Source organism: Maniola jurtina, chromosome 27, assembly GCF_905333055.1.
Source record: "Maniola jurtina chromosome 27, ilManJurt1.1, whole genome shotgun sequence".
Lineage (NCBI taxonomy): Eukaryota > Metazoa > Arthropoda > Insecta > Lepidoptera > Nymphalidae > Maniola > Maniola jurtina.
The window spans coordinates 5,370,528-5,383,986 of NC_060055.1; the positions used below are offsets into that span (position 1 = coordinate 5,370,528).

Genomic DNA, 13,459 nt, shown 5'->3' on the forward strand with positions numbered 1-13,459 from the left:
TTGACTTTTGGTTTGACTTTCGGTTGGAACTTGGAACTTGGGAGTGGGTGTTCTCATTTTCTTTCCTTTGTTGCTAATTTGTTACCTTTTTAATTAATTTATATAGTTGTGATTAATTCAAAGACGTTCCTACACCTTTTCCAGTTAATCGGGAAGTTATTGTGCGTGTAATTATTAACAAAAAATGTCATCAATCGCCCCCGCAGAAGAAATCGACGAGGCAAAGGAACGCGAACATTTCAGAGCCGTAGTAAACGCTTTTAAATATTATAAGTAAGTGAAATTATCTGTTAAAATGACTGAAAACCTTCCCATTAACTACTTCGAACTTGTAACAAGTATGTTTTGCGTCTATTACAACTAGAATAGTTGTAAAAATTGGACCTAGCAACAGTTATATAGATACCTATTTAGACGAATTTTTTATATCCAATTATTCTTCCTTGATGCAACAATGAGCATTGTTTACGTCCTCTCTACGTAAAGGATTATGAGCTTTATGTCCTTGTGACATAAGGTCGGGATTGCCGGCGTTTTCACGGTTTAACTGCTATAAAACTATTAGGTTCCTATAAAAATAAGGTACTTATAATCACTAATGTACTATGTTACCTACTACTTGTATCAGTCTATTACTAATCAGGTTGGTTACGACTGGTAAACAAAATTTATTTTTAACCCACTTCTGTATCAATTATTTTCTTTGTCTTTTGAGAGCCCCCTTTCATAAAAGCGACAACTCATTGATGGCCTAAACTAAAATTTATTTATTTACTAGCTAATGCCTGCGACTTCGTCCGCGTGGATTTAGGTTTTTCAAAATCCCGTGGGAACTCTTTGATTTTCCAGAATTAAAAGTAGCCTATGTGCTAATCCAGGATATTATCTATCTCCATTTCAAATTTCAGCCAAATCCGTTCAGTAGTTTTTGCCTGAAAGAGTAACAAACATACACACGCACATACACACAAACTTTCGCCTTATAATATTAGTGTGAAATTAGTGTGATCAGGGGGCACGGCAGTGCCCCCGCCAAGACGAGCTTTATTTATTCTCGATTGTCTTGATACTAAAATGGTTTACTTGGACGTACAACAGACGTACAACAAACGTTTAAGTGCGGAAACCAGCCCAGAAAGAAGAAAGAAGAATGGTTTTTTTTCTCTCTCGCCTGGCTTTACAAAGATTAGCCAATGTCAAGTTTGTAGTTATTTGTAACAAGTTAGTTAAACTATACAAGTATGGACCCCGTCTGTGCCGGCGCTCGCGAACATACGCACGGCACCCCCTTAGAGCGCTTTCCAGTCAGTTTTAACAAAAAAAAAACACTCCAAAAAGGCAGAGCACGCCCGCCAGCTAACACCAACACAAACGAAGTCCAAGAAGAATGGTTTAAACAATTCTATTTTTTCCTATTACAGATTATGCAGTCTCGACAGAATACACAAATCCGAGAACATAATCTCAATGTTACCAGCCAGCCATCATAAACGTCTAGAAAAATACCGAACCTACCTCACAAAGTTCAAGCGATGTCTGGACGCAAACAATAGTATAGTCCACCTCATAATAAAGGATGTGGATACGATGTTTGAGAATGTGGACCATAGTGGTGCCACGACCAGTAATGGTACGGAGAGCTTCGGGTGTAACTACAGCAACTGTGAGATACCCAAGCAGCAACAGCATAAGATGCAGCATGACGTTGAAAAGGTGAGGGAATGATGTCATTCCACCGTTCATAAAAGTGAATCCAGTTATAAAATGACCTCTGTAGTGTATTATGTTGTATACTATAGATAGATCTAGCTCCTCTGGTTTGTTCTATCAAGGTAAGTGCAACCTCAGAGTTCAAGCAATGTCTGGATGCAAACAATAGTATAGTCCACCTCATAATAAAGGATGTGGATACGATGTTTGAGAATGTGGACCATAGTGGTGCCACAACCAGTAATGGCACGGAGAGCTTCGGGTGTAACTACAGCAACTGTGAGATACCCAAGCAGCAACAGCATAAGATGCAGCATGACGTTGAAAAGGTGAGGGAATGATGACGTCATTCCACCATTCATAAGAGTCATGTCTAGTTATAAAAACCGGCCAAGTGCAAGTCAGACTCGCGCACTGAGGGTTCTGTACTTGGGTAGTTTTTCCAACATTTTGCACAATAAATCAAAAACTATTGTGTTTATTTTATTTGTTAATTTAAATGTTAATTAACTAGGAATATTTGATAGAATTTTTTGCTTTACACTCAAAGTTTGAACACTATTAATATCCTAAAATGCTCTAGGTTAGACACCTAAAGCACTACTACTAATACTTCTTCTAAGTTCTACTAGTTTTTCTGTATTAATTTTGTGATGTACAATAAAAGTATATTCATTCATTCATTCATTCATTCAACACAGACCTAAAGCGTAGACTTAAAAGGACTAAGCCTTTTGAGCTAGTGTAGTTATAGTGTTAGTGCAGTGTAAAGAACACAAGAAAGAACAAAGTGAAAATTTAGTGCTAGTGCAGTATAATGAACACAAGAACAAAGTGTCATAAAATAATAACTAACAATAAACTAAGAAATATGTCAATGGACGGACTCTTAGATATAAGTACTTTTATAAGTTTAGGTTAACATAATATTACTTATTAGCTTTACTCATAGGCTAGATTGTAATTCTAATAAAGTACTGCTGTCAGAACTTTATGGTTATATAAAAAAAAAAAAACATTCATTCACTATTTTCACTCTTGTATATTTGATGTTGTATATTTGACTTGATACTTGATCAGTTCCAATTCAACAGGTGCAATCCGTGCTCAAGAACATAGTCAGGGATTGGAGTGAAGCGGGCGCGGCGGAAAGGGAGCAGTGCTACAAGCCTATACTAGACGAACTGGACTATAGGTATCCGGCCGAAGAGTTCAGGTAGGTTTTTATTGTTGTAAAAGAAATCGCTTATTTCGTTCTGTTATCCTGGTACTTATTCATATACTTATACACCCATATTCACAAACGTTACTATGAGGTCTCATAGTGAGCTCGACCGCGCAGTGTAGGTTCCACCAATCAGATGGCTGTATCACGTCAATTTACAATGATCTGATTGGTGGAACCTACACTATGCGTTCAAGGCACTGTGAGACCTCATAGTAATGATTGTGAATACGGCGGTAAATCTCACTGAGGTTTAAAACTTCAAACAAAGGTGTTCCCCATGAGGAATTAAATTGATTTATTGATTTTACTAGAGGATGCCTACGACTTTGTCCGCGTGGATTTAGGTTTTTAAAGAGCCTGTGGGAACTGTTTGATTTTCCGGGATAAAAAGTTGCCTATGTCAATTACAGGGATGCAAGCTATCTGGTACCAAATTTTATACAAATCGGTTAACGTCGAACTCTTTGATTTACCGGGATAAAAATAGCCTATGTCGGTCCCCGGGATATAAGCTAACCCTGTACCAAATTTCGTCAGAATCAGTTAAACTGTTGGGCCGTGAAAAGGTAGCAGACAGACAGACAGACACACTTTCGCATTTATATTAGTAGTATGGATTAGTTTTGTAGAACAGCTTGGATATTAGTGACTCTACCACGGTTAGGCAAATCTACTGAGAAGAGCCAGAAGAACATGCCAAAATGTTATTTTGAATTTACTGTGCCGGCAGGAAATATGTAGGATTCATTTTGTTACAGTGATCGTTCTCACATCAAAGTGCTCGTCCCCGGCGCGGGTTTGGGCCGGCTCGCGTGGGAGGTCGCCGCTAAAGGCTACTGTTGTCAAGGCAACGAGTTTTCCCTCTTCATGCTGTTCGCTAGCAACTTTATACTCAACAAGTGCCCAGAGGTAAACCTTACTTCACTGAACGACAGTTATGCGACGAAATGTAGCAAGAAAAATAAGTCGTGCGACTAAAAGTAGCAATTCTCTTTCACTATTAGATGTATTCACTGAACGATAAAACAATTGTATGACAAAAAAGTAGTAAGACTATTAAGTCGTGCGATAAAAAGTCGCTAGTAGTGTCACTACATTTTTAACCCCCGACCCAAAAAGAGAGGTGTTATAAGTTTGACGTGTGTATCTGTGTATCTGTCTGTGGCATCGTAGCTCCTAAACTAATAAACCGATTTTAATTTCGTTTTTTTTTATTTGAAAGACGGCTTCATTGAGAGTGTTCTTAGCTATAATCCAAGAAAATCGGTTCAGCCGTTTGAAAGTTATCAGCTCCTTTCTAGTTATTACTGTAACCTTCACTTGTCGGGGGTGTTGTAAATTTTTAATTTACACTTGTACAAGCAAGTAATTAAAACATGGTTTTCTTCTTTTGCGACAAGACAATCGGTTAAATTCGAGTATTGATAACATAGCTTACATGTTACAGGCAAACAAACACACAGTATATCCCTGGGTGCACCAGTACGTGAACCATCTGACGAGCGAGCATCAGATCCAAGCGGCGACGTTCCCGGACGTGCCGCCGACGACAAGATTGTCGCACTTCTCCATCGCTGCCGGCGATTTTCTCAAGGTATTGTGTCTTAGCTACTGAACTGTGTGCGCCATAAAAATTATCCAATTAAACTTTTACAAGTACTTTTGAATCGTCAAGTGCATCTTCCAATATACACATACGACAATACTGTTATGCGATGCGACTGTCGCACGACAAAATTGTCGCATGACAAGACTGTCGCACGAGAAGTCTGACGCACAAGACATTCTCACGCCAAGACGGTTGCACGACAAGCCTGTCGCACGGCAAACCTAGCACGACATGACTTGCATTACAAGGCAGTCTGTGAGTTGTGACTGTCTCTTCACCGCTGCCGGGGACTTAAAGGTATTGTGTTTTAGCTGCAAAGTAAATATCAAGACTTAATAGCGTGCGCCATATAACAAGACTGGCGCATGACACGACTGTCGCACGACAAAACTGTCGCACGACAAGACTGTCGTATAGAAGTATGTGGAAGTTTCTACAAGAGATCTACATCCAGCAGTGGACATCTATCGCTTAATAATGATGATAATCCAATTAATAGCAAAATATCCTTTCAGGTATACACAGAGATGGACGAATGGCATTGCGTAGCGACGTGCTTTTTCATCGACTGCGCACCAAATGTCATTGAATTTATAGAGAGGATATACGCTATACTAAGGCCGGGGGGTTACTGGATTAATTTGGGACCCCTTTTGTATCATTATAGGTGAGTTGTACCACTGTAGATATGCTGTACCTTTGTAGATAAGTTGTCATATTAAGAGCGCCACCTCGCCAACAAACTGGCCCACCAGTTTGGCGAGTTAGTAATGTTAAGAACCTTGTAGAATTAATATGAACAAATAAATTTAAAAAAAGTCCTTTTCACTACATTCAAAAATAAAGCTTGACCTTGTAAACTAACAATGTACATCCTGTACGTTCGTGGATAAGTTGTACCTGTATGCATCTTTGTAGACAAATGATCCCTTACTTAGCTTTAGAAGTTCAATAAAACAGACCGATTGTATAATGTGAGTTACATTAGCTGATACCCGCGACGTTCGCGTGGATATAGGTTTTTAAAAATCCCGTGGGAACTCTTTGATTTTGCGGGATAAAAAGTAGCCTGTGTTAATGCATGGTATAATCTACCTCCATTCTTTTCAGCCAAATCCGTCCAGTAGTTTTTGAGTGAAAGAGTAACATACACACAAACTTTCGCTTTTATAATATTAGTGTGATGTAGATACGCTGTACCCTTATAGATAAGTTGTACCCGTACCATTGATTTGGGGTGCTGATTACGAAAATGATATCTATATTCAAATCAAAGGTTATTTTAAAAACCAAAATTGATATGAGTGTCATTTTCGAGGTTTCTTGGTTGGTGTTTAGGTAAATATTAATGTTTTAACTGTTTAATTTCCAGTGATATGCCTACCGAGAGCAGTATTGAGCCACCGTATGATATATTATTAGAAATAATCAAAGACGTCGGTTTTGAGATTTTGGTGAGTTGATTTGACCTTTAGCGGTAATGAGCTAGTGATTAGGACGTCGGTCTCCTAGCTTTTCGAAGCCGTCTGACAGGAGGCTTCGGCCGTGGCTAGATACCACCCTACTGGCAAAGCCGTGCCGCCAAGCGATTTAGCGTTCCGGTATGATGCCGTGTAGAAACCAAAGGAGTATGAGTTTAATGAAAACTGCCATACCCCTTCCAGATTAGCCCGCTTCCATCATCACTTACCACCAGGTGAGATCGCAGTCAAGGGCTAATTTGTATCAGAAAAAAAAAATACATACATACATTCTTTCGTTTCGCTCGTTCTTCTCGGTAGGTACGGCATACCGAACCAGTGGTAGATTATTTTGACGCTTCAAAAGCACTTTTAAAGTTTAATTGAATAAAAATATTTTGAACGAGAGGATGCCCGCGACTTCGTCCGCATGGATTAAGATTTTTATAGATCCCGTGGGAACTGCTTGATTTTTCGGGGGGAAAAGTTGCCTATTTCGATTACAGGGACGCAAGCTACTTCGGTACCAAATTTCATACAAATCAGTTAAGTGGATGAGTCTTTCGGAATCCCGCGGGAACTCTTTGATTTTCCGGGCTAAAAAGTAGCCTATGTCCATCCCCGGGATATAAGCTAACCCTATACCTAATTTCGTCAGAACCGGTTACACTGTTGGACCGTGAAAAGGTAGCAGACAAACAGACAGATAGACAAACTTTCGCATTTATACTATTAGTATGGATTACTTCTCTTGAACATGTATAATTTTTTTTCACAGAAAGAAAAAACCGGCGTGAAGACGAAATACGCGCAGAACCCTAACTCTATGATGCAGCATGAGTACAATTCAGTATTTTTCGTCTGTAGGAAGCCTGATCTAGTTAATTTTTAATTTACCCACTTTTATTTAGTCTTGGTTATTATTATTATTAAAAAAAAACAAAGAACGGAAAAGTACAATTAAACTGTCTTTTATATTATATATCTTTTATATTCCAGTCATTTCGTCCGAAAAAAAGGCAAATAAAAGAAAATGAATTTGCGCTTCTAATTTTTTAATATGTTGTAGGGGATACCTAGAAAAGCTTAACTTGAGATTGTCGACCAAGCTTTCCTAGGAGCTTTCGCCGCCATCTTGGAAAACGCTTAAAATTTGTTTTTCGGCAATAACTCGGCTATCCGATGAGATTCGAAAATTTTTGTAAGACACTTTTTGTAGCTTTCTTTGTGCTCTACAATAACGCCTGAATCATTTTTAGCGTATCATGCATCGTTATCGAGATATCGATCGATAAAGTCAAAAATTTAGGACACAATTTTTGTGCAGAAAAGCGGGAATCAGTTGCTCCGTTATTTGCATGCACTGCAGTGGGCAAACATGCAGTAACGCCAGAGTCGACATTTTGCTTGACGACGACGACGATGTCTGTAACGATGATGATGACGATGCTCTCATCGAATCAGCATCATTTCCAACGTTTCAACAGACACAACAACTCGAAGAGTTTACGGAGGACGAAGATCTTCAGCCTGGACCATCCAAGCGAAAAAAGACATGAAAAAAGTCCATCGTTCGTGTCTCGAATGCAGAAAAAAATATTTTTCTTTCCGTTTATTTTGTTTTGTTTATTTTGTATTGTAAAAAAATAATATTTTTTACTGCACAAACAAATTATTTGTTTAATAAATTACTATTGTGTGATCCTTAATTTGTTGCTCTATGTACTTATTTTTTATCCCATCAATTTCCTGAACAATTTCCCATTTGATTCGACATCCAGACACAACCGAGCGAGCAGCTCGCTCGACGCTGAGTGTGGATTCACCGACTTTGCGGCGCGCTGGAGATCGTAATTTTTGTCCAGCATAAAAAAATCCAAGAAGGAAATTGTAGGTCTGAATATGCTCTACAAGTTTGAATTCCACAATTTTTCATATTTATTAAGACCCTAAGAAAAAAAAAGCAAAAAACAAAAATTGTATCCTAAATTTTTGACTTTATCGATCGATATCTCGATAACGATGCATGAAACGCTAAAAATGATTCAGGCGTTATTGTAGAGCACAAAGAAAGCTACAAAAAGTGTCCTACAAAAATTTTCGAAATCTCATCGGATAGCCGAGTTATTGCCGAGAAACAAATTTTACCCCTTTTTTCAACATGGCGGCGAAAGCTCCTAGGAAAGCTTGGTCGACAATCTCAAGTTAAGCTTTTCTAGGTATCCCCTACAACATATTAAAAAATTAGAAGCGCAAATTGATTTTCTTTTTTGAATGTACGTAATGACTGGAGTATTAGCCAACTTTCAAAGGAGGTTATCAAAATACTCGGTATAGTTATCTTACTTTGGAAATTGAAACACATTTTTTTTTTAAAATGACGAACCACAAATTCGCGTTTTTCAGATTTATTCCTGTACTTGTGCTATAAGACCTACCTATCTACCAAATTTCATGATTCTAGGTCAACGGGAAGTACCCTATAGGTTTCTAGACGGACGGACGGACGGACAGACAGACGGACAACAAAGTGATCCTATAAGTGTTATTCCTATACCTTTTGAGGTACAGAACCCTAAAAATGAAACAAAAAATTTACTCAGTTAAAGTTTTATTCAAATACTGTATATAATACCGGCCTATCTTATTCGCGTCTTCGTTACAATGGTTCATTTTCGCGTAAGTCAGGAACTGTCTTCTGAGTCGCAGCAACTTTTGCGGGTTCACAGATTGTATGAACCCTATTTCTAGGACACAGTCGGGATATTCTGGAAACTTTATGACGTCCAGATTCAACTGTTTCGAGTCTAGAATTTGTTTCGATATCGCCTGGGTTGTTTTGTCCATTTCGTACAGGAAGTTTGTTGAACTTAATGGTGGCTGGAAATAAAAAAAATGTTTATTTTAGAATAACATCACTCGTGTTTTGTGAGCTATTTATATTACAAGGCCAATTGCCTAAATTGAATTTAGAGTATCTGCATCTTAGGTTTAGGTTTAAAGATATTTATTCTCATAAAGACATAGAAAAGTCATTCACATGAGAACTTAACTCTAAGAATACACTATTCGCCATTTTATTGCATAAATAAATAGTACTCATTCAATGCATTTATCGAAGTAACTTGAATTACTCATAATGTGAGCAGCTAACTCAGTTTTAAATGCATTGAATGAGTGTACATTTTTTATCTGTGCCGGTATTTTATTGTAAAGTTTAGCTCCTTCATAGGTAAGGGTCTTAAGGCATCTTTTTATTTTTAATATTATTAAAAAACCGACCAAGTGCGAGTCAGACTCGCGCACCGAGGGTTCCGTACTCGGGTATTTTTCCGACATTTTGCACGATCAATCAACATAAATGAAAACGATAAACCACATGTCGCATGAGCATGTTGCACCATACAGATTTCTTTGGTTCGGCGGATTATAGCAAATTAAGCTTTTGGTTCCTTGTATACATTTTGTTGGTGGTATCCTAATGTCACTCGTCATGCATACTGCTATACATTGTCAAGTTTACTGAACGCCGCCGCTTCAAGTCTGCAAACTTGACCGTGTATGGCCAGCGTAAAGCAACTACTATTTCTTAATACAATAGGTACAAGTGTAAATTAAAAATTTATAACACCCCCGACAAGTGTAGGTTACAGTAACTAGAAAAGAGCTGATAACATTCAAACGGCTGAACCGATTTTCTTGGATTATAGCTAAGAACACTCTCGATCAAGCCACCTTTCAAACACAAAAAACTAAATTAAAATCGGTTAATTAGTTTAGGAACTACTATGCCACAGACATACACAGATACACACGTCAAACTTAGAACACCCCTCTTTTTGGGTTGGGGGTTAAAAATAAAATAAAAAAATCATTTAATAAATTATAAGTATATTTATTTAAATCAAAATGCTATAATTTTTTTCTAGTAGATACTTAATCTAAGTTACAAAAAATATGAAACACTTTTTTTTTCATACTTAAACAAAGACGAAATACAGGGTGTAAGCAGAACGCTAGCAAAAACGAAGACAGGTGATAGTACTGATGATTACTGATAATATACCATATTAAAAACTACGAAAAAGACCTGTATTTTTTTTTAAAGTTCACAATATTTTGCAAATAAAACATCTGACTGACGCTAGAGGCCAACGAACGTTCCGTAAATAGGTCGCTCGAAGTCAATGCCGCGTCGTAGGTGGGGTATTGCCCCGAGTTTTGCACGCTATACAATGCGAGTTTGGAAAATACTAAATCGCTAAAAATACAAGATAAGGCAAATGGTTATTGGCATTGGATTGTGATAAGGTAATATAATAATAACGCTAAGTTTTTGCTAGCGTTTTGGTAACATCCATCCATACTAATATTATAAATGCGAAAGTGTGTCTGTCTGTCTGTCTGTCTGCTACGCTTTCACGGCTCAACCGCTGAACCGATTTTAATGAAATTTTGTACATACTTAGGATACATTCCGGGGAAGGATATAGGCTACTTTTTATCCCGGAAAATCAAACAGTTCCCACGGGATCTTTAAAAACCTAAATTCACGCGGACGAAGTCGCGGGCATCCTCTAGGCCTGTATAAAGAAACTATGAATAGGCAACTACAACCAATAAACTAACAAACAAAGCAACAAACACACACACAAGTGCTAAACTACTCTCGCGTTGTTGTATAAATAGGAATTTCTCAGACAGATACAACTTCGAGCCAGCAAAGCTGTGATAGCCTAGTGGTTAGAACGTCCGCCTCCTAATCGGCGGTCGGGGGTTCGATCCCGGGCACGCACCACTAACTTTTCAGTTATGTGCGTTTTAAGCAATTCAATATCACTTGCTTTAACGGTGAAGGAAAACATCGTGAGGAAACCTGCATGCCTGAGAGTTCTCCATGTTCTCAAAGGTGTGTGAAGTCTGCCAATCCGCATTGGGCCAGCGTGGCAGACTATGGCCTAAACCCTTCTCATTCTGAGAGGAGACCCGTACTCAGTAGTGGGGCGGAAATGGGTTGATCATGATGATGATAACTTCAAAAGTTTCACATTAAATGGAGTTGACGATTCCTTTTTTCAAAATTTCCATTTCTAATTTGAGCTTTTTATTTTGTAATACAATATGGTCCATTTTAGCGTCCAAGTATTTTTTCTTGGTAGTATAGTACTCTGCCAGGGCTTGATTGCGCGCCGCCGACCAGTCGTCTTTGCATTTTCGTTTTCCTGGAAAATATGTGATTTTTTTTACTGAAGCCGAATTTTTAATTAAAAAAAGCAAACTGACGTTACCTACTTGAGCTGCCAGTTTTTTGGAAAATAAAACAGAGACAAAAACCGGCCAAGTGCGAGTCAGACTCGCGCACCGAGGGTTCCGTATTCAAGTATTTCTTCGACATTTTGCACGATAAATGCATAAAAATAAATAAAAATCTGTTTGAAGAATGTACAGGTCCTTTCAGATTATGATATCCCACTTGGTATAGTTATCTTACTTTGAAAATTGAAACACATTTAATTTTTTTTAAATGATATAACCACAAATTCGCGGTTTTCAGATTTATTCTTGTACTTGTGCTTGAAGACCTGCCTTCCTGCCAAATTTCATGATTCTAGGTCAACGGGGAGTACCCTATAGGTTTCTTGTCAGACACGACAGACAGACAGACAGACAACTAAGTGATCCTGTAAATAATAAATACCCTAGTAAATGATAGATAGATTACATAGGTACCACATAAGCTTTCATGACAAGAGCACGTCGGTTCCTTCGGTTGTTCTCGGGTTTCCACATCCACAAACTCCATGACCGGCTCATCCATTTGCAGCCGGATATTTCCGGTTATAAACTCATCCACATCCGGCAGAGACGCGGACATGGATGGGTTCGGTAACCCATCCAACTCCGCGTCACCCCCATATGGCCTGTCCAGTAATTTCGCGACTCTGTCGAGAATATCATCTGGTGGGATGTATTCTTCATCAGGACCCATCTGCGAAAAAAAAACCGGTCAAGTGCGAGTCGGAAACCACACGATTAGTACAAGAAATATTTACTTTTTAAATTTTTATATACTAGAGCCTCAATATGAGTAATATAAGCCTCAATATAAAAATGAGGACCGGGTGTGGTGGCGCTCTTTAGGGAAGGCCTATGTCCAGCAGTGGACGTCCACAGGCTGATGATGATGATGATGAGCCTCAATAGCTCAACCGGTAAAGGAGTGGACTGAAAACCGAAAGGTCGACGGTTCAAACCCCGCCCGTTGCACTATTGTCGTACCTACTCCTAGCACAAGCCTGACGCTTAGTTGGAGAGGAAAGGGGAATATTAGTCATTTAACATGGCTAATATTCTTTTTAAAAAAAAAATGTGATGTAATAGGTCAAATTCATGGTTCTCGGATTTTTCCCTTTACTTGTGCTATAAGACGTAGCTACCTGCTATGATTGTAGATCAACAAAAAGTGCCCTATGGGTTTTGACTCCCTTGATGACAGACAGCCAAAAAAAAAAAACCTAAAATGTGAGTTTTTATTCACTACAAGCACACGCTTGACCATAATCACACCAAATGGGAAGTGATGACATGGCCTAAGATGGGATGTGTTTACCTAAAAGACACCTCACTCGCCTAGTTTGTAAAATGTGTATTTTTTAAATTCAGTCAGTCAATCAGTTTTCCTTTTATATATTTAGACTAGCTGATGCCCGCAGCTTCGCCCGCGTGGATTGGTCAGATCCCCTGCAGCATCAGGATTGAGGAGTTAGACTCCAAATTTTTTATGAAACAATGTCGCGAAGTTCCTCTATCGATTAAAAAAGAAATGAAGCAAATCGGTTCAGAAATCTCGGAGATTTCGGTGTACATAGGTAGAAAAACACAACTCCCTATTTGAAAGTCGGTTAAAAAAGTAGCCTATGTTACTCCCTGGTCAATTCTCTACTTGTCTGTGAAAACCCCGTCAAAATCGGTCCAGCCGTTCCGAAGATTAGCCTTTTCAAACAGACAGACAGACAGACAGACAGACAGACAGACAAAAATTTTAAAAACGTGTGATTCAGTGTTGGTATCGTTCAAATAACCATATGAGCTTAATATGAGGTAGTTATTTCGAAATTACAGACAGACACTCCAATTTTATTTATTAGTATATAGATAATTGTTTACTAACCTGGTGGTTCATCTTGATTCTCAAACTGCGCTTCCGGGAACACTTCTTCAAATTCTCCCATTTCAGTCTCAACTGCTGTGGACTACGCCGCCATACTGTCTTGGCGTTAAATGCTTCTGCGATCTTCTTCCACTCTTCCAGCTTCATTTGATTGGTTGCAGCATCAGTGCTCTTACGTGCTATGATGTTGCTGGATTCGATTAATCGTAGGAGACATTTTGTCTCAATTTTGGATAAGGGTCGACCTTTTCCCTATAAGAAAAAACATTAGTGCGTATAAG

General features: G+C 38.5%; 2 protein-coding genes across 5 annotated transcripts in view; one reads left to right on the forward strand and one right to left on the reverse strand.

Annotated features, from left to right (window-relative positions):
• Nucleotides 1-13,459, forward strand: part of LOC123879211 (carnosine N-methyltransferase) — a 21,994-nt gene continuing 8,535 nt past the window's right edge. The window contains exons 1-9 of one of the 3 annotated variants that reach the window (XM_045926820.1): nucleotides 1-273; nucleotides 1,422-1,713; nucleotides 2,805-2,926; nucleotides 3,697-3,847; nucleotides 4,386-4,532; nucleotides 5,063-5,214; nucleotides 5,920-6,001; nucleotides 6,786-6,895; nucleotides 8,263-8,276. In XM_045926820.1, the coding sequence (XP_045782776.1) occupies nucleotides 185-273; nucleotides 1,422-1,713; nucleotides 2,805-2,926; nucleotides 3,697-3,847; nucleotides 4,386-4,532; nucleotides 5,063-5,214; nucleotides 5,920-6,001; nucleotides 6,786-6,895; nucleotides 8,263-8,276 (1,159 nt within the window). In that variant the 5' untranslated portion in view covers nucleotides 1-184. Of the gene's footprint in view, nucleotides 274-1,421; nucleotides 1,714-1,832; nucleotides 2,040-2,804; nucleotides 2,927-3,696; nucleotides 3,848-4,385; nucleotides 4,533-5,062; nucleotides 5,215-5,919; nucleotides 6,002-6,785; nucleotides 6,944-8,262; nucleotides 8,277-13,459 lie in introns of those variants that run through there. The other 2 variants (XM_045926818.1, XM_045926819.1) reach the window with 2 other exon arrangements.
• LOC123879212 overlaps nucleotides 10,958-13,459 on the reverse strand; it is a 24,495-nt gene continuing 21,993 nt past the window's right edge. Inside the window, exons 4-6 of one of the 2 annotated variants that reach the window (XM_045926824.1) lie at nucleotides 13,179-13,430; nucleotides 11,738-11,996; nucleotides 10,958-11,229 (exon numbers count right to left, since the gene is read on the reverse strand). In XM_045926824.1, the coding sequence (XP_045782780.1) occupies nucleotides 11,057-11,229; nucleotides 11,738-11,996; nucleotides 13,179-13,430 (684 nt within the window). In that variant the 3' untranslated portion in view covers nucleotides 10,958-11,056. The remainder of the gene's footprint in view (nucleotides 11,230-11,737; nucleotides 11,997-13,178; nucleotides 13,431-13,459) is intronic. The other variant, XM_045926823.1, reaches the window with a different exon arrangement.